The sequence below is a fragment of the Chanos chanos genome, chromosome 7 (genome assembly GCF_902362185.1).
Source record: "Chanos chanos chromosome 7, fChaCha1.1, whole genome shotgun sequence".
In the NCBI taxonomy this organism is placed as follows: Eukaryota; Metazoa; Chordata; class Actinopteri; order Gonorynchiformes; family Chanidae; genus Chanos; species Chanos chanos.
The window spans coordinates 17498057-17519736 of record NC_044501.1 but is presented as its reverse complement, the minus strand read 5'-3'; the positions used below and the strand labels follow the sequence as shown (position 1 = coordinate 17519736).

At 40.0% G+C, this 21680-nt stretch overlaps 2 protein-coding genes across 3 annotated transcripts; one reads left to right on the top strand and one right to left on the bottom strand.

The window, feature by feature from the left end:
* Window positions 1-3693: 3693 nt before the first annotated feature.
* LOC115817325 (zinc finger protein 239-like) lies at window positions 3694-8611 on the top strand. Of its 2 annotated transcripts, XM_030780612.1 has the most exons (4): window positions 3694-3865; window positions 6393-6546; window positions 7570-7963; window positions 8129-8611. In XM_030780612.1, exons 1-4 carry the CDS (start codon window positions 3857-3859, stop codon window positions 8589-8591), a joined length of 1020 nt encoding a protein of 339 aa, XP_030636472.1. In that variant the 5' UTR covers window positions 3694-3856; the 3' UTR covers window positions 8592-8611. The 2 variants fall into 2 exon arrangements, with proteins under 2 accessions (XP_030636472.1, XP_030636471.1); XM_030780611.1 differs by having other exon boundaries at window positions 7570-8611.
* Window positions 8612-11062: 2451 nt separating this feature from the next.
* Window positions 11063-19499, bottom strand: knl1 (kinetochore scaffold 1). The gene is made up of 17 exons (XM_030779015.1): window positions 18816-19499; window positions 18584-18707; window positions 18353-18420; window positions 18158-18256; window positions 17935-18050; window positions 17445-17535; window positions 17159-17275; window positions 16752-16839; window positions 16515-16598; window positions 16382-16421; window positions 16193-16297; window positions 15115-15215; window positions 14904-14966; window positions 14685-14794; window positions 12079-12200; window positions 11566-11691; window positions 11063-11159 (listed from the first exon to the last, which is right to left on the bottom strand). The coding sequence occupies exons 1-17, from the start codon at window positions 19497-19499 to the stop codon at window positions 11063-11065; spliced, it is 2235 nt and encodes a 744-aa protein (XP_030634875.1).
* Window positions 19500-21680: the final 2181 nt, after the last annotated feature.

The window sequence follows — 21680 nt, the reverse complement described above, 5'->3', positions numbered from 1 at the left end:
CCGGTGAAAAGGTAAGGGGCAAATAAACAAGGAATGTCTTGCCCAAGCAGCTTCTGTCTTAGGTTCATGCATAGGTACTCTAAAGCTGGATTGTTTGCATATTGTGCATACCAGATGACACTGTAAAGACAGGCGAAAATGAATTGTGCAGGATTAGAGCTTCCTCTGCTCTGATCGTAGACTTGAATCTTTCCTTGTGCGGGACTTCGGACCTCTCCTCTGGTGTCTCTTTTCCCTAACATTTCCTCTATTCAGGGACATTTTTATTTAAATTATTCAGCACAGCGGGGCACAGACATCTCCTGAGGAATTAGATGTAAGATCTCAGCTGGATAAGTTACGCACTTAAGAACAATCCCAAGTCATTTTTGAAAAACGCGACTAATAAAACATCTTGGTCCCAGTTAACCAGATTTATCCAGCAGTATTCTAAAGCTGTACCCGCTCTGTTTATACTTTAGTTTACATTTTCATTTGTGTCATTCAGAATACCAAGTAGATGTCATAGAATATGTATTCTCACAACCACATCCCAGACTATGAATATGACCCTCATCCGTTAATATCAGAATATAAACAAAGTGATGTGCTTGCCCAGCTAAAATTACACAAGGCGCCTTTCCGTCTCCACTCTCAAAATTATTTTTACTGTTAAACTCCTTACACTATTTATACTCTATCATGCTATACATATCTCAGTTCTGACTTTTATATTATTGTTTAAGTAATGAGGACACATTCAGTGACAGTGATGATAAACATGATGAGGTTTGTTGATGTTTTTATGATTTCTTTTTATTATTGTGAACATTTTGTACAGCCAAGCAACGAAGAGAGCTGACAGAGATCAAATTCACTCTGACAGAACTGACAGAAAGAATAGCTAGATAAAATGAGAACACTGTCATGTTAAAATGAAGTATGACATAATATCCAAATTTGTATTAAAATAGCAAAGGACTAAATGAGATGAAAAAGTACCTTAAAATATTATATGCTTGTTTCTCAAGAAACATCAAACACAAAAATAGACAGAATCTATTTGAATTCAGTCATTAAAAAAGTATGGTCCAGACTTGCAATCAAAGTTGATACCCACTCCTAAAAAGAAAAACTTTTCTTTTCATGCAAATGGGAATTTTTTTCTCCTGCCAACACAAAAATCACAAATTATTCAGATTACACTCCTACAAAATATTTGGATCAAGTGGAATGAATATAAATGTTTCTTTGAATAAGGCATGATGGGGAAAAAACAGACTAGCGAGACATTAATTGGTACTCTGATAACTCTTTACAGGCGACTGGAGGATGACCTTCAGAAGTTGACAGACAGCAGACGACTATATATGAAACATATCATAAACAACCTAAATTGATTGTGTGAGAAAGATTCAAAATACATAAACGGAAATTAGTGGTTAAAATGATGTGTTTTTTGTTACACATCCGTAGGAGTTGTAGGTGGTGCTTCTTCTAATGGCACACCACTTAACTCTGCAAATTATAGTGGAATTTCAATGGGAAATGTGTCTCACATCCAAATGAAAAAATTCAGTCTAGTTGCATCGAGATGGATGAATTCTCTTTGTGTTATGCAAATATTTGAAATATGAGTCAGCAAGAGGTGCAGTAAAAATAAGTAATTAATATAAATAGCGATGCCAGAGATGATGCTTTTGATAACCGTGGAAAAACTGTGTTAATTGCTCTGGGGATTTAGTCACTGTTTGAAAAGACTTCCAACACTGTCGTCTTGGTGACATCTGCTGGTCAGATAGAGGTCAATATAGACTATTTGTGACTAGCAGACTAATTGTCATAAAATGATTTCTGTGTAACAACAGGGGAACAGAAGGATGAGCTATGGCATGAACTATGACTTTGTATCTGAGGTGAGCAAATTGTTTAATACAAAGACTACTCTATTGTTCAAGACATTTTATACTTTTGGGTAATGAATGTAAAATGAGTTGACATACAGTAACTTCTTCTCTGAACTTCTTTGATGTGGGCTAGAGGTAGTTTGAATTGTGCTAAGGTACATAGATGTGTCATAGAGACTGACTGATGAGAGTAGATTTTGATCATCAGCAATATCTGACACCCTACTTTGATTTGTTAAAATATCTGACTGAACGAATGAATGAAGAGTGGATAGATGAATAAACAAACAAACAAACCAATAAAAAAAAATACAAATGAAAAATAAATAAATAAACCAACATTATGTTTTCAGTATTTTTGTAAAGCCACTATGATTTTGTGATGAGGAATGTGTGAGCACAAGTTGGCTTGTAAAAGGAGGAGTGGGGTTACTAATTATTTTTATTTAAAACAAAAACAAAACAAAAAAAAACGTTTATTGCTACGTCTGAAATATTTTCTCTTCAGCTTTGGAGAATGTTCTCTCATAGGACACAAGGCTCTGAGACACACCACGAACCCGTGCGTGTCTCTCCTCACTGCAATTCTCAGTTCTGTCAGAGTAAACATTGGGGTCAGGACCCCATTTGCAGTAGTGTGTTCAGTGGGTAAAGCACCGTAGCGAGATTCCATAAAAACTTGATGAAAGTACGCTTGTCCCAGGTAGAATCACAATCGTGACACATTTTTGCGGTTTTTGCCTCTTGCAGCACTGCCTAAATCCTCTCTTTTGGCTTATGCAAGTCACGGTGAAGAGGTAACAGTAGGTGTTTTAGTCTTGGAGAAATTCACGCATTTCCTTCTTGTGCCTCAACCCCTGACTCATCCAGCCCATTAAGAAATTTCTACAGGTTGTCCAAGTGGTCCTCCTTACACATCACTATGATGTCATGTGGCATTGTGTAGCACTGTGCTTCAGGGCAGTCTTGAGTCACCCTCTCTTTTCCACACTGTAAGAGCTGAGGCCTCTCCTAAAACGGAACAGCTACACTGAAAAAGTCCTTTGTGTGTTGATTCACAAGAACTTTCATGATTCTTCAGTTTCCACTTGAACATATGTTTGGGCTTAATTAGCCTCTGAGGAGGGGCCACTTGCTAATAAAGCATAGCTGTCCTTTATTTGAGGCTGGAGCATACTGAGTGGTGTGGACCAGTGGGTTTATGGAGGCTTTAAAACTGCCACAAATATTCACATCATCAGCCTTCTGTTTGTCTGAGAAGATGTTGCTCATAAAACCCATTCTACTGTTTTGTTTGATGAGATCACTGTTGAGTTGTGAAAAATTAGCTCCAGTCAGGCTGAATGTTACTCAGCTTTCATGTCCTTGCAGTACTGGAACTTCTGTGAGTGGTTCATATGCCGTAACACTAAAGTCTAACGATAAAAAACGCAAATAGTTTCAGACAATTAAACCATTTCAGCAACTTGCATGTTTTAAAAGTGAGTGGGGGGAGGGAGGGGCGTGTCACGGTTTGTAGGGTCTTCCAGTCTTCCACCTAAACACTCAATGCGCTCATTCCTCTAAAGGTACGCTATATACTGTGTAGTGTGGATCTTTGAGGCAAAAGACAGCAGAAAAGGTCTGCGGCAGATTATTTGTAGTTTCGGTATATGGGTTTTACCTCCAATATGACAGGTGGCGGTGTAGGCCCATAAAGGATTTACGTGTAATGTGCTACTGCCGTTCGAGGATGCAGAGCTCGTTGAAGTAGCCTTGTATGTCGGCGCTTCCATGCAAATTTTCGCTAACGGCAATGCCTTTGAGTTGTGTTTCTTTAGACAGTATTCGTAGACCGTTACCGTTCCTTTGAGAGGTAAAATCTTACAATGACATGAGAATACAGACGCAAGGAAAGATTTCTACAAGCTCCTTAAGACATACCAACCCGTAGCTACTCTAACAACAAGCGGCACCATCATCAAGAAGAAATGGATTCGGTAAGAACGGTAACACTACTAATATTGTAATGACAACGCGATTTCATCAAATGCTCTAAGTGTACTTGAACCCGTGGTCATCTAAAGCAAATAAAAATATTTTGAACCTGACGTTCATGCAGCGTGTGTTAAACAATGTTTCTACATTAACAAGCTGTTTTGACCCCTCTACCTGATCGTCTCTGCGTCTAAAACCATATTTGCGATCAGTAACATTAGTTATTTGTCTAACATCAATAGCATCGTTGATATCATTAGCCTTTTAAGTCCTTAAATCATTTTAAAATATTAAACGACATTTTCAGAATTTAAACTGATCTAATTTTCAAACCCTTTTGCTTGCGTCGCGTTTCCCGCAGTAGAAAATGCAACCCACCGTGCAAAGCAGAGGAAAGCTAGTGCGTTATTGAGTATTGGTTCCACGCAAGGTTTCTTGTTTGCAGTCAGACAGCTTTTCCTTGCCGTTGTCACCTCAGACGTGCTCACTGGTGGTCTCGGGGCTGAGACTTAGATTAGAGGATACAGTTGGATCTATGAGGGGATATTAATTCATCTTAATAATATCTGATTTTGTGGCTTAATGTCGGAGTAAATCAGAAATCTAAACTAGATGGAGGGCAAGTAACGACCATGCAGAGGCAGAAGGGCATGCGAGACTGACAAAGTAAAATGTTTTGGTAGACATTCATAAAAAATTCTTACCAGATGCACAGTGAAAAGTATAGAATGACAGCTTTTTGTGCCAAAGAATAATTCTTGATTTGTTGTGGAGCAACCCCCCATCAAGATTTCCTGCCAACCCGTAAACGCTGTTACAGGCAGTGGTGACTTGTTTGAAAGATTGTCTGGACTTCAATCTTATATTAGTTGTTTTTTTTTTTTCCTGAAAAAATCCCAAATTTAGCATCAGAGTACCATTACTTATGCCTCTCAATACGACAGCATCGCTGTACGGCATACTCAGGTTTTTGAATGAATGTCTCTCTTGTGAATACTCGTTAGTACATTTGACTGAACTAATATGGCTTTAAATTTACATAGAGGGATCTGTCATACATCAGGGGGTATGTAAATCCAGTCTTGTATGGCTTCAGTCTGGCCTCTTTTTTCTTTTCACCTCTTAATTACATGCTGACTTTTACATTGAACAGGTGTTATGTGGTTCTCAGCCAATCAGAGATCACATGTAGTTGGCTGATAAAGAAAAGCAGTGGGACTGTTTCTTTCCATGGCTGGATTTCAACACCCCTGCTCTGCAGCCTGCCGTGGCTGTTATTCTCTCTGGAACTGTCAGAATATCAGCACCTTGTCAGCAAATCAGCATGGTGAAATGGAAGGAACTAAAAGGTCACTCAGTTCTTGTAGGGAAAATCGTTTAGGTGATAAGCAGCAAAGCTTCATGGTCAGTGACCAGCATTACTAGCTCTCAGAAGTGTGACGGCAGCATTCTTTACACTTCACCCTAGGAGCTCAGCAAAAGGAAACTGCATGTCATCCGATACAAACGAAAATCTTGTTTTTTTTTTTTTTTTTTTTAATCTTGATGCTGTGGCAAGTATTCATTTTGATTGTTAAAGGTGTACAGACTAATCAAATGGCCCCTTGAGTCCAAATACAAAACATACGTATTCTTAAATGAACCTGTTCAGATGTAGGGTTTGGTCAAGATTTAGCAGTGGCTTTTTGAATTTCCTTTTTTGTGTGAGGGAGTATATATTGAGTGTTTCTGTTTCTCCAGCCGGCGGCGAGTGTGAGAAAACACTTAAGTTGTAAACATACATAAATGAATGCAACCAACTGTGCAGAGAGCCATAGACAAGGGTATTGAATTCATTGTTTTCAAAGGTGGCAAAAAGTGGATATTTGTACAGTGTTGGTGTTTTCTTGAGCTTAGACTTGCACTTTTAACAATTTGGCTGGTTCTTGGCATTACAGAACTAAGCCAAGCAGGACACTCAGCTGTGCTCATTTGACACTCATTTGGAGGGGTCATATGGTATGGGTTTCTCTCCCTCTCTCCGTTTTTATTTGGTCTTTTTCAATCAGCACGCTATGTCATTGCAAATGGAAGTATGTAACTGTTGCTCTCCCTTAAGCATTGTACACTACTGTAGCTCACAGTGCAGGACGTTATTGTGGTATCATGTATGAAACCATGAACGATAGCACCAAAGGACAGTATGTACAACGAAAAGAAAAATCCTCCACCATGTATAACCCCTGAATAGACTAATCAAAGAATTCATGTTTATGCTGCATATTGGTTGTCATTAGAGAGAATGTGAAACAGAAGAGCCGAACCCTTCATTCCCAAATTATTGGGCTCTTACTTTGGTCTGAACTTCAATTAAGATGTTCTTATAGTTAGGCCATGTGGTTTCCTAGAATTACCTCATTCTATAGAGCACAAGCTTTGATTGCAGTCAGGATCAAAGCAAGGAAGTATGCAGTAAAGCATGACATCAGACAGAGCTGGCAGTGCGCGCTTGTCTCATGTAATAATTTTTGATACAATTTTTCTCCACAGACACCAGAAATGGTAGTTGTGAAGGAGGAAGACTGCGATCAAATTGCGGATATGAATATGACAGATGAAAGAGAGGAAGATCGTACGTCGGGAATGAACATCGTGATTAAGTCGGAAGAGGAAGGGGATGAATTTTACGGTTTTCCTCAGACAGGTGAGTCGTGGGGGAATTTAATCAAATTCACTGTGAATTCATTCGTGTTCGCTTTCCAGCGTGAGATGAACAAAATTGTTGTAACTATTTTTTAAAAAAAATACCAGTGCTCCTGTGAGCTCTCAGGTCTGTTTGTCAGGCATTTTGCTCTCTTCCCTCTCCTGATAACTGTCATCCCCTCCTTCTGTTGTTGACTTAACCTCTGCTCCCTGTCAGTCTTTAAACGTCATTTTCTCCCTACTCAACAAAATAAGATGTATGTCACTTCTCTTCTTTACCTCCCAAAATAGACTAAAGCATTCCAGTCGTATACTTCATCAACTTTGATGCAAGCCAGAAAAGTCTAAGTTTTCTCTCACAGTTTCTTTTTGTTACAGCCAATGGGAGTTTTTCCTCAGCACTGTCGCCTTAGGTTTGTTCACCAGGGGGTCTCAGGCGGGGTGTTCTCCAAAGCTTGAATCCCCAAAACTTTACTTTGTTTTGTTCTCTATCTGATTTGTGTCCTGTGTTTTGACTTTACTGTTAACATTCAACCCCACATGATCAGATACCTTGCCCATTTATTCGTATGTTACTGAAGAGTTCGGAAGGTAATTACTACCATTTGTAGTTTGACTTTATTCCCTGTAACTGTTTAGTTGCTGAGGTCTGGCCTTTAACCTTAGCATTTTTAACATTGACATGTTGTATTTTGTTTAAATTGAGATGGGGGATGATGCACATTTGGTCTGTCTGAGCTCTTGCGAAAAAGCTAATGTTGATCTTTGGAGCTCTCCCCAGTGACTAGCAGAAAATAAAGCCTCCCGTTTACTTTGTGCTTTTTTGCGTCATGCTATGATCCGTTTGGACGGCTGGGACCACTTCATTAATATTTTAACATTGTTTCAGCTTCTTTTAGAAGAGTATGATGTCAAACATTTAATATTTTTGTACAGAGAGGATTTTCAATTTAGTATTTAAACAAACAAATAGCCTTGGAGACTGTACTTTCAATAACCAAACCTCATTTTGCTCTTTGAACAGATGAGCGACCTTGTCCTGTAGTACATTTTGGCAGCTGTTCATCTGTCAGTTCGCCTGAAATATATAAATGCAAAGAACGACTCGAAATCCAAAAGGAGGACAAGCCCCATCGCTGCCCGGAATGTGGGAAGAGCTTCACAAGACCTGAGCACCTTAAAGTGCATCAGAGAGTGCACAGCGGGGAGAGGCCGTACTGCTGTTCCCAGTGCGGCAAATGTTTTATTTATTCAGGAAACCTGAGAGAACATCAGAAAACTCATAGCCGGCGGAAGCCTTACCACTGCTTGTACTGCTGTAAGAGATTCACACGTTTACAAGGCCTTAAGGAACATCAGAGAACGCACACCGGAGAGAGGCCTTACCAATGCTCCCAGTGCGGCATGAGTTTCTCTCAGTCAGTGAAGTTTAAAGCCCACATGAGAATACACACAGGAGAGAGACCTTACCACTGCACCATGTGCGAAGAGTGTTTCAGTGACTTTTTGGACTTTAAAAAACACTTGAGCACTCATAATGCTGAATTGTCTTGCCATTGGCCACAGTGTGGAAAGATATTTAGTGATGCCTCAAGCTTTAAAATACATCTGAGAAGCCACACAGGAGAAAAACCGTACCAGTGTTCAGAGTGCGAAAAGTGTTTCAACGCTGCCTCGAGTCTTAGAAGACATAACAAAATACACACTGGAGAGAAGCCCTTCGGTTGCTCCGAGTGCGATAAAAGTTTTGCACGCCTTGGCCATCTCAAAAAACACGAGAGAACTCACACCGGAGAGAAGCCCTATCATTGTGCAGAGTGCGGGAAGAATTTCAGTTGTTCAGAACTCCTTAAGAAACATCGGAGGGTACATACCGGCGAAGAGCCGTACCACTGCTCTTACTGTGGCAAGAGATTCAAACAGTCGTCAAATCTCAAAGCTCACCTGAGAACACATACGGGAGAAAAGCCCTACTGCTGTTCTAAATGCGGCAAGAGGTTCTCCCAGTCGGCACACTTAAAAGAGCACCAAAAAACTCATGCATGACAGACACATGACACTTTTGAATTAAGTCATTCATTTCAAACAGTGAAGGAATTCTATATTTCTGCTGTTAAATATTTAAGTGAAAAAAAAAAGTGTGTTCCCGACTTCCCTTTTTTTTTTTCTTCAGAGAGAATCACAATGTTATTTCTGTCCTTGACGAACTGGAGAGTGTATGATGATATTTGATAAAGGCTTTGTTCACTTTACAAGCAACTCCAAATTGTTGCTCAGATCATTTCTGTTTGTCTTGACGGTTCATATAAATTTCATAAAATTACTCATCCCACAGCGGTGTAATTGTGTAATCTGGTCTTCATTCTGAAATGGCTGCATGTCTAAATGAACAACAAGATCTGTGGAGATGGGTTGATTAGCTATCTAAGCTGCATCAAGGAAATCCATCATTGAAGTCGACAGTATGTCACCTTAGTTCCTACATTTCTAGATGATGCAGGCTGTGTGGAACCAGCAATTAAGAAAACATGGAAAAAGAGCCAAAGTTGTTGTTTTTAGCTGTCTCTGTTATTACTTTCAGCTTTTTCCCCCCAACAGACCTGTAAACACACTGATTTATGAAGAGATTAACCTGTCACATGGAGAGGGATAAAAAAAAAAAAACCCCACTTGGCCACCATAAACATTGGACAGATTCAGTTTAGATGGCTCTCCTTCAAATCGTTTGTGCGTCAGATGGCTTTGGATTCAAGTTTTGTGCCACATACAAATGTGGCCCCAGTAGGCATTAAACAGATGGTACTTTATCCCGTTTACACTATAAACATCTGATTTGTCTCACATAAGAGGGTGAAAATATCCAAACTGGGTTCCCTTCAGTTGCACTGTGAATGCTGTCTAAGAGTCTTTCTTTATTGTTCTAAAAAATCATTTTCATTCAGCTGGGTAAAACAGTGACAGAAATTTTGTATTCAGTGCTAATACTCAATCATTTTGTTGTAGATAGCAGACTGCAAGTCCACATCACTCAGTTTTACAGCACCTCTCAAGGGTGCAGTAGTTATATAAAGTGCAAACACAAACAGCAGATGGTGGATGCTCTTGATTATACATACACTTTCAGCTACTCAGAGTAGCACTCAGAAACAAAGTAACAGAAGTTAGAGGTAAATTACTCCCTGTAGAGAAATTCCCTCATTCTTTTGAATCAGTTTTATGCTGTTACTGTAATTCTGTCATGATATGCAGAGTTTTAACATGACAAACGAATGACATGTTTACAGCTAAAAAAACCCAAAAAAACGTATTTAGATGCAACAGGTGGAGTGTTAAGTTCAGTACCATACTGTGACTGAGCTTAATTTACTTACACAAAGTCTGTTTCATTTACAGTATTGCCAGTCCCACTGAAACTAAACTTCTGAACTGTGTACCCATAGGACCGGTGTTTCTGCCATACCAGTGCAGACAGTAGATGATGAACTGCATACTACTTGCTGATGAACTGTGGTCAGGGTAACGAGACATCTTTTCTCTATCAGGAAACAGCAAAATGTTACAGCACAAATCAAATGTCAGATGCAGTTATTTGCATCTACATATTCTAAGAGAAACAATGAACCTCTGTACACATTTATAAATGAATCAAGTTATTTATAAATTTAAGATTTTACACTTACTTTTGCAATGTTATATGGGTTGAAATCCATGGCAGGGTAATTGAGATGTTCTTCAAAACTTAAAATTGCTCTGTAAATTAGCACTGGCTGTAGTAAAGTGTTTTTTTTTTTTAAAGAAAACTTTCAGACACCTGACCTGCAACACCACAAAGGTAAAATGACATTTAAGTAATAATTTGCAGATCGTTTTTGTCAGTAGTGTTCTCTAACGATAAGGCGTGTTACTGTAACATTACTTTTCCCAGGAACAGAGGAACAAATTCAGTTACTTTGTATTATTTACTTAATTATCTTTATTCTGGAAGATGATGAGAACCTTTGGTTACTATATGATTTGGCCCTCGGGTGAGCAGTGGATCCAGAAGTTGCCAGTTCTCACAACATGTCAATTCCATCAACCAAATGCAAATAACTTTGACTTCATTAACAGCTTTGCCTCACAGAGCAGTGTCTGAGGGAGATTTCACTCTTAGCTGACTTTTTTCTTTTAAGGTTGAATACAGAACTACTTTTGGAGCCTATGGGTTTAAATGCTATTTGCTGAGCACTATTATCCTAAGTGTGACACCCAAATAAAAGTAATTAAAGCAACAATCATATTTTATTTTATTTGTCAATCCATTTTAAGGTAGCAGAAAGCAGGACATATAAATGTACATTTTGTTATTCATCATGAAAAACACTGGATAATCTGTAAGCGCCATAAAAAGGGTGAAACAGAAAAATACAAAACAACTTGATGAAAGCTAGACTACAAAGACTACCAAACTGACAATTATTGCCACATAAATATGTACATTTTCCAGAGTTCAGAGGGCCAAAACCTCCGCATCCACCTCAACACAATAGTTCATCGTGAATCCTCTTGACAATCTTTGTCAGGCAGTTCTTGGATGGTGCGGTTGAAGATATTATTTTGTCTACTTGATCAGATCTGTAAAACAATGGAGATGACAGTCACTGTTGTGCGAGGTAGTGATCTCAGACCCTTTGAGAATACCACACTGAAAGTCTCAATGATAAAATGACTGACTGACTTTGCTTAGACATATAGATAAACATGTTTACAGGCATAAGGATGTGAGTGAATGAGTGAATACTGGTAAAGCCAAATGCAGTGGGCTTTACAGTGTGCCCAAACCAAAAACAGCCCTGGTAGAAAAACTGGTAAGAAATTAACTGGGGATGGCCGAACAGTAGACAACCAGACAACATGGGCCAGGTAATTTGTAAACAATGATAAAGCACATATGAACCACGTCCAACAAATGAGGACAGGAATCAAGACAAATTCTGAGGGAGAAATTCTGAGGGAGAAATTTGTTCAAAATTTTCCAAACCTTGTGTTTCCGATGAGGTTAACGAAGGTCTGCAATTGTGGACGACTTAGGGGGTAGTCTGAGGTAACAGCAAGGGTCACCTCAAATTTCACAAATGCTTTAAGGCTGGAGAACATGATATGAACTCTGAAAAGAGAATACAGTGGAAACAACTGTCTTAAGTACATACATCAATGATAAGATTTACCATTCCTTACACTCTAAAGCAAATAAGGCCTCTGATTTCCTTTCCTATGTCAGCTCCACTAAGAACTATTTCTCTACCAGAGTCAGTCAAAGGTTTGACCATCTAGGTTTGGGCACAGATGACCCTGTAGCCTAGGTTTCCTCATCTTGTAAGTGAATGCGTATTCAATATCAGTTACATATTTGCATTATTCGCATTTCTTAACAATCAAACTAATAGTAAATAAAAATATGATGATATAAATAGCCACGTATCAGATTAAGAATTATCAGATCATTCTGAGTGACAGTCTTTGAGCTGAAAGCTTTGCAGAGGGACAGACTTACAGTGTATCCACACAGGTCAGCTCCAGGATGTCCAGTCTGAGAGCGCCCCACTTTTTCATTCGGTGGATCTCCTCTCCCAACAGACGAAGACGGCTCACGACCAGGCCCACCTCGTGTAGGAGCTGAGAGATGAAATGCCAACAAGTGAACTCAAGGGTCCATATTATAGATAATACATAAGATGTGCACTAACTGACAGAATCTGAAAGGTAAAATATAGATTGACAGTTCAGATAACCTCAGATAAATCAGTTAAAATGTTTGTCATTTTTCTATATCTTGATTCGAATTTTATTACAGTGGAAACCACTGATGGTGATCACAGTTACAGTGATCAACCGCTTAAATGGATCAAAAAGCTTGGGACAGAATAATTCCTATACAAAGTGCTGTTTAAATAATTCGCTTATTGTAATCAAGTAGTCCTTTTAAGTGTTCATTTTGGGTCTTTTGCTCCATAGCAATGGTCTTTTATTCACAGCAGCGGTCAGCTATTCAGAAATAACAGAACATATGAATAGAATGCCGTGATTGACCAATCAGAATCGAGTATTCAACTAAGCCGCGTAATAACTGAGGCTAATGCTGAGTGAAATCATGACGGGAAAAAGAAAGTCATTTTCTCTCAATGACGAATGTAGGCTCATCGAGGCTTAGAACAAACTGCCAAAAACGAGCCAACGAGATGCAGCAGCAAAACTTCCTCAGGTTACCTTGTGTAGTCTACCCAAACAACAAGAAACAGTACTGGCTGCTAATGACGGGGACAGAAAGCGAATGCGCATGGGGAAAACACCTGTGGTTGAAACTGCCCTCGTGAAGTGGATTGATAATGCCCGGTCACGTAATGCCCCCTTGAGCGGGCCCTTGGTGAGGGAAAAGGCAGCGAGCATTGGCAGCGAGCCTGGGAGAGGAGAATTTCAAAGTTTCCATCGACTGGTTTGAGCCATTTAAAAAGAGAGAGAACATTGTTTTTAAGAAAGTGCACAGGGAGGCTGCTGAGGCTGACATAGTGTCACACGATGAATGGCTTGATGACCCCTGGGGACGGACGAGACAAGAATACACGGAGGAGAACATTTGGAATGCCGATGAGGGAGGAATTTATTTTCGAGCCCTACTTGACGGCACCCTGACCTTTAAATCTGACAATAAAGCGGGGGGAGAAATCTAAGGATAGGATCACCGCTCTCTTCGACTGTTCTGCCGTCGGGGAAAAGAAGGTCATTGACAAAAGTCAGAACCCCCGTTGTTTCAAAGATGTGCGCACTCTGCCTGTGCGTTACGCAGCCAATGCTTCTTCATGGATGACGAGGAATCTCTTTATTGAGCAATTGAGGGAGTGCTACTGCAAATTGGGCCAAGAGAGGACGAATATTCTGCTGCTTGTGGACAACTGTCCAGCCCATGATGTGACAGACACTACACTGAGAAACATCCGGGTTGAGTTTCTGCCAAAGAACACAACCCCCATTCTCCAGCTGTGTGACCAGGGAATCATCAGAACAGCTGAAGTTTACTTTCGTAAGGAGATAGCCCGCACTGTATTGCAGCAAACTGATGAACGGAGGAGAGCTACTGCTGTAGACATCGCCAAAAAAAAATCAGCCTCCTGGATGCTGTTCTCATGCTATGGGATGCCTGGGCTGATGTGGGGTCCCCCACAGTAAGAAATTGCTGGAGGAAAGGAGGTCTGGTCATGTCATCAGAGGAGGAACCAAAAACTGTTGATCCACCTGGCAAGATCAGCGTTGAGGAGTTTGAACAGTGGATTGCAGCTGATGACAGCACCACTGTATTTGAGCCTGTTACTGATGAGTACATCATCGCGGAGATGAGGGAGCGCTTTGGTACGGGTACCAATGCTGCTGGCAGCTTGGAGGAGGGGGAGGAGGAAGAGGAGGAGACCGCTGTACCATCCCAGGCTGAGATGAGGAATGCAATCAGCATTTTAAAAACTGGTCTGCTGCGTGTGGGTTTCAACAATTTTGACCTTTTACATCATTTTGTAAAAGAAGTGAACTTGGTTTTGAACAAAACCATGATCCAAACAACAACGGACAGGTTTGTGAAACGAGGTAGCCAAATTTTGTTGTTGTTGTTGTTATTGTTGCAGAATGTTTTACGAATAAGTTTGATTGTGTTGATAAATCTGAAAAGCAGTTTCAAATGCTTTGAAAATAGTATTGTATTTTGTAAGAGTCAATAAAATTCAGTAAATAGCGACGCTGTCTGTTTCATTACTTTATATTCATGTAATAAATATACAAATGTTAATTAGATGGTGATCTACATGGGAAATAAAGAAAAAGAAAAAATCAGTTATAATGATCATCCACTTAAAGTGATCAGTTTCACCCACACAGATGTGATCACTATAAGTGGTTTCCATTGTACTTGTGTATTGGTCCCTGTTCTGGGTCTACATGCTAGGCATTAAATAAGTGGTTTTCATGGATTGTGTATGTGTGTGCGTGTGTGTGGTGATTGGGGGTGTGGGGGGTGTTACTCTGCTAGATCTCAAACCCACAATTCAATATCAAACATATTAGCTGTTGCTGAAGAATCTGCAGTTGCCCTCTGTCATACAAAAGATCAACACTTACCATTGGAATATGACCAGCTGTTGGGTATTTCTCTGCCCACTTTCTATCTGCTTGAATGTACTGGGAGAGCAACTTATGAACCATGACCGCAAAGCACTGTGACTTCTCCCCTAGGAGACAGGTCCAGTAAACACATGTGTAAGTGAACACACAAATATAAAAAGAATGTACTGAACCTGTGGTGTATTTAAAAGAGTAATAAGTAACTGCTTCTCTCACCATCTAGTTGTAAATGAAAGGATATGTCCATGTTCCGTTCAGCATCACCACTTTTGTCTTTTCCTGAGAAAGAGGGAAATGATGAGACTTTAATCATTTGCACCTTCATTTGAACTGCTATCGTCTGATGAATAACTAAGAATGTAAAATTGTTTAGGTTATAATGCAGTGGAGAATCAGAGAGTCACTGTTAAAGTGAAGATGAACTCACCAAGAGGGTTTTGGAAAGTGAGCTCCATCTCTAGAGTGTTATGGAGGTAAGTAAACAGAGCTCTGTTGTCATTCCTCTCAGCCAGTCTCCATTCATTCAGTCTGAAATGAGAGGGAACATGAACTCTCTCTCCACAGGCAATGACTTGCTGTTTGCTGCCACTTTTCTGTTCTCAGGTCATCCAGCATTTGTTCAACATTATTGGGTAAAACCACTTAAAGTAATTTCACTATTGTGGAAACAAAAACACTGTTTTATGCTTTAGATTTATTTATATTCTAACTTGACGAAAGCCTCTTATTGACGCTATCACTGTGAGGCTCGACAAATGACTTCCAGGTTTTAGTCAAACGCAAAATTAACACTATATTAAATTAAATGTTAGACCAAAGAAAATAAGTCAAGTCATGTCAAAGTCAGAGAGAGAAACCGAATTTATAAATCACACAGTTCTGAATATGGCCCTTTTTCATGTTCTAAACCAGTTCTGTTGTTATAGGATCAACACCAGCATAACTTGTTCTCTATACATTGGTTGATAATGAGGTGGATCTTCCAGCTAACCGAAAGAGCTGTCTGGATGAAACACATTAAAGAATTTCTCCCAGTGTCAAAAGGAAATAGGTTTTCCCAAGCTCTTAATCAAACTGGTAACCTCAACCAATCAGAAATCAGCATTTTGTGCTCATTTGACAAGCTCACATTAGCTAATAACTGTTTCAATAAGACGAGTGCAACAGAAATGCACAGAAATCATTTTCTGGAAACCACTACAGATACTGTTTAAAACCAGTATAATCTGATCAGGTAAAGCATAGCTTTGAGCATCTAGTTAACTGTTGGGTCTTTTTTTTTTTAAACAGTACTTGAGATAGGACTGTAAAAGTTCCAATTAGGTGTAAATACTGTATTATACATAAAAGACAGTGTTGTAGCACATCAGCACAGCTGAAAAAATGTGAAATTCCACATACTAACCTAACGCTATGTCTCTGACCACAAGAGCCTTCAGAAAGTCCAAGAGAAACTGACCTGTTTGGATTTGCAAAAATGATGCGACTAATAAGTTCTCACAGACCTGTTCAAAACTGTGATGTCACTTTGAAGTCCAGTGATGTCTTTCCGCATCAAGTCCAGTTTATCCTGTGTGGCCTTCTTCTGCACTTCCAACTCGCCAATTTGCCTAGACAGACCAAGCGCTGTTTAAGTTTTAAAACTACACAAGCACGCTCTTTAAAATTTTTAGGAGATTGATAAAATAGTTTACCTTTCATTTTCAGCGACAGCTGTGTTAAGATTCAGCAGTTCTGTTAAAACATGAAAAAAAACATTCTTTATATCGCCTGTCACAGAGAAGGCAGAACAGTTTAGAGAATTTTATGCCATGAAAGCATATGCACCTTGTTGTCTTGTTTTCAAAGCAGGCATCATGTCAGGGTTTGTGGGGAAGTCTTCTGTTAGAATGACATCTTTAGCTGCCAGGTCTGTGTTTAACAGTAGGAAACACAAAACATGAACACATACTTTGAAAGCACAGCCCAAGTTGTGTTATGACAAAATAGATACATTATAATTATATAGATATATTATAATCATATTCCACTTCTAATAAGGGAAACGCACGATCTCAGACTTACCTGCGTTTAACTTATTTATGCATTCATCAAGATCCTTGAGTATCCCATCCACCTCCTCAATTTTCTCTCTCAAGTTTCTTTGTGCCTCCTGTGATTGATTTGAGAGATACAAAACTGATAAATACAAAGGTGAGACGTGCATCCCACAACTAGCATTCACAGAATTACATCTTCCATCTGTTATCAGCCATCTGTGGTTACCACCAGTGTGTTCACACTATTTCCTCTCTTGGGTAATTACACATTTCAGAATTGAGGGAAAACTGGGGGGGGGGGGGGGGGGGGGGGGTTAGAAAAGAGAAGATTTCTCCTCGTGAACAGTGAGAATTACTTATTTGCAAATGACTAATTTGTATCATATGTAAAGCACATTAAAGAAATTTTGATGTACCTGTTAGATTTCTTACCTGTGTAGTTTTAACAAGCTCAGAGTACAAGGCTTCTTTCATTTCATGAGAAAGCGATTTGCCTCTCTTTCGGAAGTATACTTTTCTCTCTTTCAACTTCGAGCCAAAGCTTTGAAGCTAAAAAGAAAAAAGGTAACATCACAATAAACTGTGGTTAACTCCTCATACTTCGGTTTCTTTTAATGACTGGACTAAAATGGAGAACTCATCCGAGACACAGTAAACATTAGCATGACAGGGCCCCCTAAGGGAACATCAATACAAAGTGTGAGAAGGTGAATGATACCTCTTCTTTTGACAGTTCTGACATCCCCCTCATCAGCGACACATTGATACTCCTCATTGGATGACTTTGCTCCGATATTCTTGTTTTAAGTCTGGTGGGGGGGGGGGGGGGGGGGGTAATTGTCATCATGATTATAATATCTTAATCATTTATTCAAGATACAAGATTATGTATAAAATACATAATGAATATGTATGAATGCATAAAACGTACAAAATACAACCTGCACGCAACCTAACGCAGCATTTATTAAATGAACACATCTTTAATCAAACTTAACCAAATTCTTAATGGTGACGAATCATAATTAACAAATTTCTTTAGTTAATGTGACAATTTCTCCCATTTGTTTAAATGAAAGGGCAATATTTTTTTAACAAATCAAGTGGCGATATTGATGTGTTTTTTTCTTTATTTTATACTGAAATGGCTTTGCCCATGAGAGCTGTGAGGGGAACTGATTGATCCATGATGAAAAACCGACACATACCCCTCTACCATCTCTGTGAGTTTCTGACAGTCTGTCTCATACACCCTCTGCTTTGGCCGGTAGATGTATTTCTCCTTGAGCAAGTCCTCCATGGTACGTGTTTGGTCAGATTTTAACTAAAAGTGGGAGAAGCACATTTTATATGTGTGTTTGTGCTGTTCAGACAAAAGGACACGACAAATATTAATGCTGGTAATATACGGCAGAGAGAGGCTGATTATACGTTTTCAGGAAGAGCACTTGGTCGAGATCTGTGAATGACAAAGTTGATTCCAAAGTGTCTCAGGAACTCATCTGCCGTAATGCTTCCATCATCAAGTTTCTGAGAGGAAAGAACAGTGGAAATACCATAAAAACACACGTAATGCAAATGCCTAGGTAATGCAAAACAAATCTCATATAAATTCTCTATGGATACCTTTTTAAAGTCGAATTCATGATCAGTTGTCCCGTCCAACTGTGAGTCACACTGACTGTACTTGTAACCTGCAATACATGAATGCGCAAAGTAAGCAGCCTCACTACCTCATTGGTAAACAATCCCAACTACATCATCACCCCGCACCCCCCCAAAAAAACCAAACCAAAACATAAATTTACTGGCATACAGACAGAAAAACATCATGCAATGGGAGTACTGGATACTCACTTGATTCAAATGTGCTTTCATATCTCAGATTAGCAGAGCTGCTGCTGGAACTGACAGCCTCAATGTTCTTAGTCATGCGACCTGGGACCTCCTCAGAATTGACACGTGAAACGCTACTTTCCCACTGCACGACACCATGATGAGTGTCAGGCCCCTGAAATTAAACCATACAAGTTTTAACCTTGTTTGCTGGAAAGAACATGATTAGATTTGGAAAGACAGAGGAAGATACCTTTTCGATAATAGAAGAGGTGGATTGTTTTCTCTTGCTCTCTGCTTTAAGATCTTCATTGTCATCTTCTGGGAAGGGCCTTTTCAGACCTTGGGTGGTCTTTGTGGCAGGCTCAAACACTGAATCATCCTCAGGCTCCATTGACACAAGCTCCCGTGGAGAGCTGTCTCGCTCTTGTGTCAGTTTAAGCAAAGAGCTGTCCACGCTTTCTGAAAGCTCTTCCTCGCTACTGACCTCAGGAAGGACTTCATCGTCGAGGTTGTCGATCATACAGCTGTTATTTACTTCACGAGTCACGTCAGCACCTCTATTCAGCAGTGAGCTTTCAAAAAGGCCGGAGCTTCTGGTCTGTGTCTGGTTTGCATTACTTGGATTGGATCTGGATGGAAGCTTTGGCAAGAAACCACCTAACGACAGCCTTGCTGAAAGGGATTTCTCCCTGTGGTTTTTTGGCATGGTGGACTGGTGATGAGTTAAGTTGGCTGAAGATTCAGGCGCGTCTGCTTTGTCTGCAGCTGGTTCTCCTTCCATCGCATTGGATATCTTGGAAGTCCCTGCATCATTAACGTGTGTCTCTGGTAAAACAGACTTCTGTAAAGGAGGAAGAGCAGTTTCCGTGGCTGCCTCAGCAGACTCCCTGACAACACAGGCAGCATTTTTAAGTTTTAGCTGGAGATCAGTCATTGATCTTTGTCGTGACTTTATTATTTTTGCTGCTTCTTGGTCATCTTGCTGTGAAGAATCAGTTGCAAAATCATCAACAGTGGGTGTAGTGAAAGAATAATTTTTTGAAGGACACGCGATTTCTTTCAGTGCGTTTTTGTCTGCATGGTCAGGCAGAATTTGTGTACTTTCTTTTGTAATATTCACTTCAACATGTTTCGCTGTGTTTTGATCCCCATTCAGAAACATGGGATTTTTCAAAACAGGCGGTGTGACTCCCTCACTTTTTCTTCTGTTACAAAGGGAAAGCGATTCACAGGTTTTGGAGTCAATCATGACGGTTCTGCTTCGGGTAATTTCCATGTCATCATCATCTTGCATTCTTTTGGTCTCACAAATAAACTTTCCTGGGTTCCTATCTTCTGTGGGTAGACACTGTTTTACTTCAGTAATGGGCAATTCAAGAGCTCTGGTCATTTCCATTTGCTCTCCTTCTGAATCTGCACCAAAAAATATGCGTGATGACATTTCAGGTGCACCTCCATTTCCTGCAATTACTGAAGCGCATTCTGTGTGAACATTTTTCATATCGATAGGCATTGTCTGACATTTTGTCAGCTCCATATCCTCAGCACCAGAGTAGACAATGAAGCCCGATGTATTAGTCTGACGTGTCAATTCCACAGGGCCGGGATGGTCTGATGGAACAGCCATCTGTGTTACAGATGAGAGTTGACTATTATCCTCTCTGCTGCTGACTGGATGCCCATGTAATTTGATACTTCCTGTGAGTGCCTCAGTCATTTCCATAACATAACTATTGGGATCCAATGCTGAGGGCCTTGAAAGACTGGCCTTGTTTGGTAGGGAATGTACTGTTTCAAGGGTTTTGAAGTTTATCATAGCAGTCTGGCTTCTCGTCAGTTCCATGTCACAAGAATCATTGAAAATAGTTCTGTTGGAATCCAGTGTTGAAGGCCTTGAGAGACTGACCTTGTTTACTAGAGGATTAACTATTTCAGAGGTTTTGAAGTTGATCATAGCAGTCTGACTTCTTGTCAGTTCCATGTCACAAGAATCATTGAAAACAGTTCTGTTGGGATCCTGTGCTGAAGGCCTTGAAAGACTGACATTGCTCGTCAGAGAATTTACTGTTTCATGGGTTTTGAGATTGATCATAGCTGTTTGGCTTCTTGTCAACTCCATGTCACACGAATCATTGAAAAGAGTCATGTCTGGACCCAGTGCCGAAGGCCTTGAAAGACTGACGTTGCTTGATAAAGGATTAACTGTTTCAGAGGTTTTGAAGTTGATCATAGCAGTCTGACTTCTTGTCAGTTCCATGTCACAAGAGTCACTGAAAACAGTTCTGTTGGGATCCTGTGCTGAAGGCCTTGAAAGACTGACATTGCTCGTCAGAGAATTTACTGTTTCATGGGTTTTGAGATTGATCATAGCTGTTTGGCTTCTTGTCAACTCCATGTCACACGAATCATTGAAAAGAGTCATGTCTGGACCCAGTGCCGAAGGCCTTGAAAGACTGACGTTGCTTGATAAAGGATTAACTGTTTCAGAGGTTTTGAAGTTGATCATAGCAGTCTGACTTCTTGTCAGTTCCATGTCACAAGAGTCACTGAAAACAGTTCTGTTGGGATCCTGTGCTGAAGGCCTTGAAAGACTGACATTGCTCGTCAGAGAATTTACTGTTTCATGGGTTTTGAGATTGATCATAGCTGTTTGGCTTCTTGTCAACTCCATGTCACACGAATCATTGAAAAGAGTCATGTCTGGACCCAGTGCCGAAGGCCTTGAAAGACTGACGTTGCTTGATAAAGGATTAACTGTTTCAGAGGTTTTGAAGTTGATCATAGCAGTCTGACTTCTTGTCAGTTCCATGTCACAAGAGTCATTGAAAACAGTTCTGTTGGGATCCTGTGCTGAAGGCCTTGAAAGACTGACATTGCTCGTCAGAGAATTTACTGTTTCATGGGTTTTGAGATTGATCATAGCTGTTTGGCTTCTTGTCAACTCCATATCACAAGAATCATTTAAAAGAGTCATGTCTGGACCCAGTACTGATGGCCTTGAACGACTAGTCCTACTTGGTAAAGAATTAGCTGTTCCGAGTGTTCTGAGGTTGATCATAGCAGTTTGGCTCCTTGTCAGCTCCATATCACAAGAATCATTAAGAAGATCTGATCC